General features: G+C 43.0%; 1 protein-coding gene across 1 annotated transcript in view; it reads left to right on the top strand.

Moving 5' to 3' along the window:
- plxna1b (plexin A1b) overlaps positions 1-12,488 on the top strand; it is a 229,691-nt gene that overhangs the window by 162,195 nt on the left and 55,008 nt on the right. Inside the window, 1 exon segment of the mRNA XM_074629397.1 lies at positions 9,667-9,763. Coding sequence (XP_074485498.1) covers positions 9,667-9,763 — 97 coding nt within the window.

Genomic DNA, 12,488 nt, shown 5'->3' with positions numbered 1-12,488 from the left:
CTTCCCGATGGGAAATGAGAGAAGGATGGCGGACAAGAAAGATGGATAGATGGATGAATAAATTGATAGACGGAGCAAATAGAGGTCTAGAGAAGAGGCCAAACATGTCTGCAGGGAGAGCGGTTAACACAAACCACACTGGTCTAATAGTGTCACACACTCCTACATAATGTGTGTGTGTGTGTGAGAGAGAGACATGAAGCACAGCGCTGAACTTTTTGTAGACTTTCCAGAGTTTATGGGATTTGTTAAAAGATGTAACTGACTGTTAAAAAACTTACATTTTTAATTTATATCGAAAAAAATCCAGTCATTTTGAACACACACACATACATTCCCACACACACAGTTCTAAAGGTGGCAGAGACGAGGCTAATGAGGGCCTTGGCGCTGGTCGGTGGAGGGTAGGCGCAGCGGAGCATGGTACAGCCTGGTCTGGCATGGCCTGGCACAGCTTAATGAGATATAAACACTAGACCTGCCACCGCAGTCAGCCACAGCACACACTGACACTGTTTTAATTGGCTTGCAGACTGTGCCGGTATGTGTGTGTGTGTGCGTGTGTGTGTGTGTGTGGATTGAAATGGGGGAAATTCACTGGATTTTATTTGCTAGAGAGCTGCAGATTGAGGACATTTCGTTGTTCCTTTACTTTGTTCCCAAATCATGCGATACCTCAGACAGCACTGATCCCATTTAGATTCGAGGGCATGACATTGCGCTTGCTTTGTGTCAGGGAGATTGTGAGAATTCAATGAGGTTTCGTGCATTTGCTCGTGCTCACACTAAATATGCACATTTACTCGGTAACAGTCTGTTCCTGTTTACACACACTGCTATGCGATCCATCTTCCTATGAAGCAGATGAAAGTGAGGGGAGGAAGAGAGAGAGGGCGCTTCCACGTACATTCCTTCATTCTCCAACCCTCCCTCTCTCCCAGTCATCTACCTGTCTCCATCTCCTCCTTCCTCCTCCCTACTCTTCATCTCTGTCCCGTCATTGGCTCGCTGCCTCCCCTCCCCTCTGACAGGTGAAGAGCAGCACTCCCACGCTCCTGTCCTGGATAAATAAGAATTAATTGCTGCTCAGCTATCAACATATGCCAGCTCCTCCACCCATCCTCCACCTCTCTCTCGTCATCTATTTCTCATTTCTGTCTCTCCCCTTGTATCTCTGCAATCTGTAACCTTTACTCTAAATCTTCTGCGCAGTGCTCCACCCTTCAATGTGTTCAGCTCTGTGTGATGGATTGACGGGCGAGGGGAGCGAATTAATTGTCATAGCAAGAGTCTCGTGTTATTAGCCTGATGAGAAGAGAGGAGCGGAGAGAAAGTGGTTAAACCAGAGGGAGGATCTCTGACTGCCTCCATGTCTCTCCATCTGAATGCATCTGGGGCTGTTTTAAATCCATACAGTAGTTGGTATGTTGGTTGATATCAGCAGTGATTTAACCAAGTTTCCCTATATATTATTGGAAATCAATTATCAACACAAAACAAGGGAAAATATTGTGCTGAAAACCTCTCAGGTACTGCATAATAGATAATATGCTCAAATCATAACATGGCAAACTGAAGCCCAACAGGAAACAACAGCTGTCAGTGTGCTGACTTGACTATGACTTGCCCCAAACTGTATGTGATTATCATAAACTGGGCATTTCTGTAAAGGGGAGACTCGTGGGTACCCAGAGAACCCATTTTCATTCCCATATCTTGAGGTCAGAGGTCAAGGGACCCCTTTACAAATGGCCATGACTGTTTTTTCCTCGCCAGAATTTAGCGCAAGTTCGGAGTGTTATTTAGCCTCCTTCATGACAAACTAGTATGACATGGTTGGTACCAATGTATTCCTTAGGTTTCATTCTAGTTAATATGGTGCCAGTATCTTCACTCTAGCTTTAAAACATAGCCCGCTTCAACCTAAAAATCACAAGTTGCATTAATGTGTTAAATAAATTAGTGGTGTTAAAATTAATAAAAATCTGTGAGAAGTGCACTGCATTTTGCCATATTTCTCAATGTGTTAACGCACTTTTGCACTAAAGATAGCAAGCGTAAGTACAGAAGTATGCAAATTGAGACACAGCAAGATCCATCGAAATTTCACACCAAACGACGCCAGCCAGTTGAAAAATGTGTAAATTGTTCTCATCTTAGTTTTGTAGCTCCGTCAGTGACAATCCTTTAATGTCTCCTCTTGTTTCATGTGTGTTGTTTAGCAGAGATGGTGCGGTACTGCAGTCATATGTTTGAGTGAATAGATGTAGCTGGTTGGTGGCTTGCAGAAAAAAGCAGTAGTGTGTCAGAGCGGTGGAGTTTGCGAGGGGAGAACGGCCACCAGAAGAATGGCATGAGTTGACAGAGGGGGGGGAAAAGGGCGAGGATATAGAAAATATGGACGTTTCTGCAAACGACCAGAAATCAGGCTTTTGTCCGGGGAGAAGTCTAGTAAGCTTACACTAGCTTAATGCGTAGGCTGGAAAATAAGAAACACTGGCGATGGCAGCATTATTTTTCCCTCCAGCCAGCACTTTTCTCCCCCTCCCCTCTCTCTCTTTTCTCTTTCCATCAATGAAGAAAGTATGTGTGCGAGGCATGTGTGCACACATGTGTGTGTGTTTGTGTGTGTGCGTCCAAGAGATAAGCTGGGTAACTGGGTCCGGCCGTGCCCTCCAATCCTGTTAGCATTAGCGATTAGCACTGGCTAACAGGCCCCTATTATGAGCGAGGGCTGATTCCACGTTGCCTGACCTCACACATACAGTACACACACACACACACACACACACACGCGCGCGCTAAGCTATAGGAAGGATTACCACTTGATCCTTGATTAGGAAGCCATATCTGCCTGGAACTTGTGTGTGTGTATAAAAGGGCATTGCTGTGTCTATACGTTGACGTAGACTGCCAAAACACATTCAGTGTCTGTCCTCTACTTTTCTTTTGCAGCGTCTCCAATGTGACTTCTGTTAAAGCTGCGTCACAAAACCATTTTAAATCTAGAATAATCTGATTTTGAAAGATGTGTTCTGTCAGGTCGTAATTTTTGATAACTGACGTCGTCACCTTGAGAGAGCCAGGGAGGGAGGGAAGAGGAGGAGAGTAACCTACTCTATCCCAGGTACGGGCCTGCCCTGGGCTAGTTCGGTATTTTTAGCCGTCCGGCTCGCGCACTCCTTCAACATGACTAATTATCAGGCTGTGACCCTCACAGAAGGTACCCGTTGCTGCTACTTCATACCTGCCTTCCTTCACCCCTCCTTCTCCATCCATCTATCCTCGCCTCCCCTCCCCTCCTTCACTTTTCAGTGACACGAGGTCCAGCTGGCTCGCTTCGGCAGTTTTCTGCTGAGAGAATGTTGTGGGGCAACGTTACGTCTCTCCTCCTGCTTTTATGTATTTAATATTTCCGTTATTGTTTCACACTTTTTATGTAATTTATTTGGTTTTGCTGCCATTTCACTGTTCTTCTTCACTCTTATTTAGAATCGGTTATCGTTCTTCAGCTTAGTGGGTGTGCTTTGTGCTACTGGGTTAGCCTTTCTGCTACTAGGTTAGCTCCTTGAGCAGCGTCTCTCTTGTTCTTTGACTCAGTGGGTATCTGCTCATGAACGAGTTAGCTTCAGGACTTCACTGTCGGCCCATTTGTCCGTGTTTTCTTCCATTTATTTCATTACGAGCTGTTTTCTGTTGTCTGTTGTTTACAAGGCTAACAGGTTTTTAAAAAATGGTGGTTGCTGGTGCTGCATTGGCTCATGTGTTTGACAAATCACCGTACACTCACGTCACTCACGGTTCCTCCTGTGCTGGGAGAGTACGTACTCTGATATAGGAGCTAAAAAAGTCCCTCAAAATGGCGTTCTAAGAACTACGATTGTTCCTAATTCTTGCGTTGCGGACACAATAAAAAGTTCTTCCAGTCCAAAAGCGCTTCATGTGTCTTTCTCTCTCTGTTGCTTCAGTATTCCATAGTTGTCAAAAACCCTACTTTTTGTCTTTCCGCTCACCTTCAGTCTGTTTTCAGGCCTTCCACGTCTCCTCGGGTCAAAGACTGTAGACAAAAGGATCGTTACCATCATCCTATACTGTTTGAAATATTGAGATTAAATCACTGAATATAGAAGATAGTGATTTTTGCGGCTCTATTTCAGTTTTTCTCTCCCCTTCACACATGCAAATCCTGACCTTTTGAGAGCAACCCGCTTAATGTTTGCATTTTCATATTGGAATCTGCTGTGCAGTGAATAAACCATGTACCAAGGTGCATGTGTGTATTCCCTGAACTGTGTATTGTGTGCAACAACGCTGGTCCAGTATGAAAGTTTAATAAGCCTTTGGTGCAATGAGAGGAGATGAGCTTTGGATCATAACCTAACCTTTCCTATGTCTCCCCCCTTACCGCCCACTGCCCATTAAACACACATACACGCACATGCACACCTCTCCCTAACTAAATATTCATGTTGTTGTTGAGTGAAGGTACATACTCAAGCAGATCCCAGCTTCCCCTCTCAACACACACTCCCCCCTTTTGAGGATGGATGTGCAGACACATACCTGTAACATGGATTTAAAAATAAAACGGACAGAGGGCAGGCAGTGTTGTTTTGGCTCTCAGCACCTCCACACCTCCAGCGTGGTGTGTGGTGCAGCTTTTCAGGGAGACAAGTTGTCAGGGTGTAAAGCAGGGGTTAAGAGGTCCACGCACATCTATCATCTATTTCTCTATCAGCGGAATTGGCCCCTCTCATTTGATCCAGAGGGGGATCACGCCGTGCTCTGATTGGCCGGTCATCAGAGGAAGCGGGGATGGAAGTGGAAGGAAGCTTGACCCCGTGTCCTTTACTGTAGCCCGCCTTCAGTCCTGAGGGAACGTAACAGAGCAACGAGGAAAGACATAGTTAACGACACCGAGATAGAGAAATGGATACGATATACAGCTTACCACATATTTGGCAGCGAATTACATGAAGAAAATTGTCCTTAAGCTCCTGTTGTCTGACATTACATGTCTCTGAAATGATGGCGAGACTGTGCTGACGTCCAGCCAATACTGGAAGCTGAAAACTGCGAGGTTTGAGACGGGATGATTGAAGGGCTTATGGGTTGTGGAAAAACAAGCAAGCCATTCAATACTGTACATACTCACTAACTGCCTCTCTGTCCAAATAATATTCCAGTGTCCCGCCTTGTGAGTTGCCACCTGAGGAACTTTTTAGCTCTGGTTTTGGCTTGTGCGGCCTCCTGTTCTACAGAGAGGCCGTCCAACATTTTATTATGAGCTGGAATAGTTTGGATTTTGTCATTCTGGCCAACTAAAACAATTAGCAGCCTTTTTCTCTTAACGAGCAGCGATTCAATGTTTGTATAAAATGTTACGGCTGCTGCTGTTTTGGGTTTTTGACCACTTCCAGTTTGGAGCCACCATGCTTGTTTCTGAGACCGTGTGTGAATGTGCACAGCCTTCATGTTGTCTAGTGCTCTAATGGCAAGAGAATATTTAAAAGTTTGAAACGCCTTCAGTAGCGGTGGGAATCACCGGAGGCCCCACGATACGATACGATATTGTCATGATGCTTAAGTCACGATATGATCTTATTGCGATCTTAAACATTTTGCGATATGCTGAGTATTGCGATAAGATATATTAATAAATAGACTTGCATTTATATAGCACCTTTCTAGTCTTCCGACCACTCAAAGCGCTTTAAACTACATGTCAGCATTCACTCATTCACACACACAGTCATACACTGATGGCATGCAAGGTGCCAACCTGCTCATCAGGATCTAATCTAAATACATTCACACATTCGGGAGCAATTTGGGGTTAAGTATCTTGCCCAAAGACACTTCGACATGTGGACTGGAGGAGCCAGGGATCGAACCGCCGACCTTCCGATTGGTGGACGACCCGCCCTACCTCTGAGCCACACTAGCTTTAAGACTGAGCCCGCTACAACCTCTGAAAGACAGAATAATGCCTGCCGACGGGCGGGCGGATTGTTAACAAGTTAATAGTTTATATAATAAAACATCGATACTTGACGTCCGTGTATTGATACAATATTGCCACGCAAAATATCACAATACTGTGCTGAATTGATTTTTTCCCCAACCCTAGCCTTCAGCGGCTTGAACAATTACCAAACACGAAGCTACCCATGGCTGGATAACGCCCCTATTTTTCTTCTTTCTTTTCACTCTCTTATCATCTTTATCCCCTCCTTGCTTCTCTGGCCTTTAAGTCTCTGTTTTATCTCATCTGTCTCATCTGTTTTTCTCCCCTCACTTTCTCTCCATCTTGCTGCCTTTCTTCCTCTCTCTACATCCACATGTTCTCTGTGCAGCGTCCCTGTGCGTGTCCTTTTCTTCCCCTCTTCCTTTTCTTCTCTCTCATTGTCTCCTCGCATGCATGTACACACCCGAACACACTCATATGTTCTCTCCATCTCCACCCGGTGAGGAAGTGCTCTTGTTCCCAGGCAGACTGGGTGGTCTCCTGGGGGAGAGAAGGAGGGAAAGACTGACAAAGTTCATATGCTCTGGACTTCAGCGGAGAGAAATAATAGCTCACATACAAAACATGCGTTGTTGTGTGTGTGTGTCTTATCTTCCTGTGCTCTCATGTGTTTTTATTTATCATTTTTTATTTCCTGTATAGACTGCGCGATCCGTCTTTGATGCATTCGCCAGCATCCGTCTCTTGGAAACTGTCCCGTGTGCAGAATGCATATTTATAGTACAGTGTGCACATGTGTTTCTCCGGACATGTTTGGTATATGCGATAAAGGAATCTGCTCCATATTTCCTTGTTTGACGGTGGGCGTTCCAGGGGAGAGAAAGTCCGACTGAGATTGATGGGGGAGGAGGTTTGTAAAGAGGTAGAAGGAAGGAATAATGAGAGAGGGAGAGAGAGGAAAAGGAGGGGCTGGAAAGGAGGATTGCGAGAGAGGGTGAGGCAGAGGAATGTGTGAAAAGACCAAGGCAGACATGTCAGGGAACAAATTGAAAATGCCAATTTCACTTTAGCCCCCACCAGCTCAGGCGCTTACAGGCCAGCCCCGGCCGCTTATTCCATGTGTAAATGAATGGTGTCCACAGAATAACACACAATCACCTCTCTCTATCCATCTCGCCCTCGCTATTTCTCCTTCACCCTTGCTGCTGCATCATCCTCTCTCCACCTCTTTTTCCTTACCCACTTCATCCTTCCTTTCTCCATCTTTTCATTTTTTGTTTTGCTCCCTGCGCTCCACTTGTCCCCGCTCACTCCACCTCTGTCTTTCCGACCCATCAGCCTTTTCCAAACGTTTTCCAGTCTTTTAACCATCACTTGTCGCTTTTCTCCTCTTTCTTTTCGGCACTCTTGTCCAGTATTATTGTCACTTTTCAGGTTGTCCTCTTCCTGCCACCCTTAACCTTACCTAACTCTTTCTATATGAGCCCACTGCAGTAACTGTAGCATGCTGTGTTGTAGGGCTGCTCCCTCTTGGTTGATTAGTCGACTAATCCGTCATTTTGGTCTTAGTCGACAGTTCAGTTTACTAATACACTGTATATCAGGTATGGAAAACTGAAAACCGTAAAAAATGAACCGTTCAATGACGTACAAACCAAACCGTGGGCATGTTGAACCGTTGTGCCACTATTAAACACATTATTTGATGAGGTGCCAGAGACATAGAAGAGGCAAATATCTGAACATAGACCTATGTGACCATTAAGTAGCCTGCCTTATTTCATGCTTAAAATCAGTGTTATGGCTTCATAAAATGTAGAAATATCATTCATTACTATCAGTCAATCTATTTATATATTTTGGGGTTCAAACACATTGGAAATGGTTATGTTTTTTCTTACCCTAAAGTGCAAAACAAACCAAACCAAAACTGTGACCCAAAAACCGCAATACAAAGCAAACCGTTGGCTTGTTGAACCGTTGCACCACTACTCTATAAGTCAAAGAGAAGCAGCACATCCTCCCATTTAAGAAGCTGGAACTTGAGAGTTTTCCACTCTTTTTTTTATTGGATAGTAGTTAAAAGATGAATCCATTCTCCAAACTTTCTGTTGCACAAGTAAGCGATTTGCCGACCAGTTGATTCAGCTTTATGAAGATCTAGTTGTGGTGCAGTCTAAAGCCAGATATACAGTAACTTTCTGTAAAAGTTTTCTTGTGTGTGTGTGTGGTGTTCTGCAGCCCAGCTTCCAGGTGGAGTTACTCAGGGGTAAAAGTTTCCTCTTCAATAGTTCATGGCTACTAAATAAATTACACCACCTTTTGGTGCCTGAAAAACACATTTTGAAAGAATTTTTCCCCCTTAAAATAAACTCCAAGAGCAAAGTAGTAGTTCTTCTGAGAGACATCTTCCTTCATTTGGATATCAGCATCTCCGCCTCCAGGGCCCGCTGAATGTTAAATCATCCAATCGCGAAAGAAATTGAAGAATGAATTAATCAGCCATTCAACACATTGTGACATTGCTGCGTCCTCTCATTTTCTTATCTTCTCTACGCACACTTCTTGGTCCTTTTTCCCCCCTCAAATACATTCCAATTCACTATTATTACAGATGCCAAGATAAATCTCACTGTATCACATTGGAGTGGGTGATATCACATAGTGGCGAAGTTGTAGCTAGATTCAATCTGTGAGGGCCCCGTAGCCTCGGGCTCAGGGCTTTCACATTGGATTTTATCGCCACTCCACTAGAAGAGAATAGTCCTGCTATCTGTGAGCCCGAGGCCAGCGGAGATAGTGACCATACCAGTGGTAGTGAGAGTGACTGGGCGCCCTTTGACTGATCGGTTAACATCTCAAGTCTTACCAGCTCACAGCTATCTAGCATCCTTGTTGTGTTGTATGAAAGACAACTAATGAATGGAGGAGTTAATAATGCAAACTGTGTCTCAGATCAGGGGGGTGTGTGGGGCTCCTGATGAATGAGTATTATGAGATGATTGTGTGTTTACCTCAGTGTTTGGCTGCTTTGTGTTCGTGAGGGATGATTGGGAAGGCGATGTAACTTCTAAAGCTGCGCTTTATTTGCCGGTGATAATCATCGTTGATAATTTATTTGTTGAGTTGGTTGGGAGGGGTCTCGCAAGAGCTCTTTCTCCGTTCTTCCTTCAGTTAACACGCCGCCATCATACCGCCGCTTTTTGAAGCTTGTTGTCTCATTTAAAGCCATTCCATAAAACTGATTACGCCGCCGACGAGTCAATTACATTTCAACTCTTATTAGTTCAGGATGCAGAAATGAAATTAGATGAGAATATTATTGTTGGAGATATATTAGGCTTTTCATTCATCACTGGAATGGAATGAGTCATACAGTGATGGGGATTCCAATCTCTTAATCAACTCCGCGCTCTGCCAGGCAGCGGCGGATGTGCTGCGTGTTAAAATCACAATATAGCCTGTCTCTCATCATTCACTTTTATGGCCCTTCAACTGTGTGAGCACCGCAGGGTATGACATTACTACCAGCCGCTAGCTCAACTGAGCTTGGTATTGGCAGATCTGTCTCTCTTTTACCAATTTAATATTTTATTAAAAGACTGTCTTACAATGATGTTATTGGTGTAAGGAAATGATTGTTTTATGTGCTGATATTTGACTATGAATGCTAATGATGTTGTTGTTTTGTGTTTCAGTACACCTATGAGGGCAACGACATCAGCGACCTGCCAGTGGATCTGTCTGTGGTTTGGAACGGAAACTTTGTCATAGACAACCCTTACAACATCCAAGGTGAGTTAATGTGCTGTCAGACATTATCAAACCCTTATTGGCTCAATGTATTCAATCTGCATGAGCAAATTCTCCCAAAAGAATCAATAAAGTGTTCTTAAATCTTTTAGTTTTCATATCAACACATCTTAACCTTTAACATGACATCATAGACTCCAATCCCATTACAAAAGCTGTGTTGGTGTGTCAGTTTTTTAATCTTCAGCCGAGTCATGGCTGATACAGCATCTCAAAAAGGTAGGATCCAGGACCTGCAGGAACTTTTTTTTTTTATCAACGCATTGATTTGACACCCTAAGCCCACAACAGTTTTCCTTTCTTTCTTAGACTGTACATTCTTCATACAATAGAGCTGCAACGATTAGTCAACTAATCGATTTGTCTGTCGACAGAAAAATAAGCGGCAACTATCTTGACAGTCGACCAAAAGTAATTTTTCATGCAGAAATGGCAGGAAATGCTGTTTTCAGCCTCTCAAATATGGAGATTTCCTGCCTTTCTGTGTTTTATATCATATTAAACTGAATATCGTTAGGTTTTGGATTGACAACACAAGACATTTAAAGACATCGCCCTGGACTTTGTGAGTCTGGAATGGACATTTGTCACTATTCTCTGACATTTTATATATACAGTAGTTTTGTGACTCTGAAAAAAAACAGCTCCAACTGCATAATAAATCATTTATATTATGACTAAAATCCCTCGGCCAGCCCACTCTTTGCAATTGATATTCATGGTCTGTAAGGGGCTCAAACACTGTGTTATTTACTGCATATATGTGTGTGTGTAATTGTATGTGGGAGTACTGAAATAGTGCACCATTGAACTGTTAAGATGTGTTAAGATACCATTAAACACTGCACCTCGAGGAATGTGCTCAAATTAATCAGAATCAGATTTATTTGCCAAGTACGTGTGTGCACATACAGGGAATTTGACTCTGTTTTTTTTTTGTATTTCTCTCAATATACTTACACAGAAATAGAAATAGCAGTTAGGGACAAACAACAAAACTGGAAGATAAAGGTAGACTGAACTGTTATGTACATTATATACATGTACAAGTAGTGCTTGAAAGTTTGTACTCACACCAGTTTAAGAGAGCACACATACTGTACATTAGGTCATTTGTATTCACTAATATATATATTGACTAATAATTATGTCTGTAAGGGCTCTAGTGTTACCCCACGAGACTCTTTTGTCATCGCTAATAGGGGGCAAATAAACAGTGTTAGCAGGTCACAGTAGTAAAGTGAGCAGGCTGACTGATAATCCAGTGTGAAAATGTTCAGTTCAGACACAGATACTCTTTCTGCAGTGTAGCATTACATTTGAATCTGTTGAACAAAGCTGGGGATCTACTGTTTTTGCATTATGATCAGGCCAATAGCAAACCAGAGCTTTTCAACACATTTCAATATCAGATTTTACAGACAGTAAATTTTACATCCATCACAATTTAGTTTCAGAAGGCATCTCAAGGTATTGATCATTTCCCCAGTCTAAAACATTGATTAATTGATTTTCTGTCTGTTACACTGAGAAACGTTACTGAGCTTGAAGGTTCATTCTTGACCCTGGAAACAGTGTTTTGACAAAACAAACATAGTTTAGTCAAACTATCAATATGGGCTTGTGGTAGCTCAGTGGGTTTAGCGGGACGTCCTTTAATCACAAGGTTGGCGGTACGATCCCCGGCTCCTCCTGTCTGAATGTTCAAGTGTCCTTGAGCGAGACACTGAACCCCAAGTTGCTCCCCAGATGCTTTACAGCAGCCCACTGCTCCTAAACACCTAGGATGGGTTAAATGCATAGGTCAAATTTCATGTATGTATGTATATAACGATTGTAATAAAGTTTTTTTAAAGTTTAAGTGTCTAGTGTTACGCCGAATTCCCACCAGGCAGCAGCGAAGTGCAGCTCACTGCAATAATTACATTTTTCTGCTGCCAGGAGGCGTGTTCATGCGTTTCAAGCGGGAAGAAATTCTTTGTAACATAGGTCAACATGTCACAGGATCTCTTTACTAATTGACTGCGGGTAATCTCTGGCCGCATTCGCCTCTAAAAGTTCAACTTTTCCCAACTTTTAGTTTGGCTGCAGCTCGCTGAACTCGGGAACGGACGGCGCAGCTTTTCATAGACATTGCATGGCAGCTCGCCGTACGGCGTACTACGCCGCTGCTCTGGTGTGAATTTGTCATTATAGTTATATGTGCTACTACTATTTACTATACTGTTGTATAGGGCAGTAGTGGTGTAGCAATACAGTTGGCTCATAACTCCAAATTGAGCATGCATGGCTCATAGATGAATACACACAGACAGATTTTTGTAAATCATAAAATATCTTGCAAGAAGAATGTATTATTATTATTATTATTATTATTATTTAAACCCTTGTTGTGCAAGGTTCTTGACATTCACACTTAGGTTGACAGGTGTTATTATTAACAATGCGTGCAATACTGTACGTACAGTATGTGCACTCTTTAAACAGTATTATGGTATGTACAGTAAAGTATAACCACGCCTCGCCCTCCAAACAAAGGACCGTGAGGCTAATGATTAAACTGTGGGAGAAGACAATGAGATCATGTCTGTTGGATATAATTACTGCTAGGACAGTCTTTATGGTGCTGTCTCCATAATTATTGTGGCCTGTACATCACAGCGGGGGTCTGTAACATTATTCTCTTGCTGTGAGGTAAAGAAACATA

Source organism: Sebastes fasciatus, chromosome 1 (assembly GCF_043250625.1).
Source record: "Sebastes fasciatus isolate fSebFas1 chromosome 1, fSebFas1.pri, whole genome shotgun sequence".
NCBI lineage: Eukaryota > Metazoa > Chordata > Actinopteri > Perciformes > Sebastidae > Sebastes > Sebastes fasciatus.
This window is presented reverse-complemented; position numbering and strand designations above follow the sequence as displayed.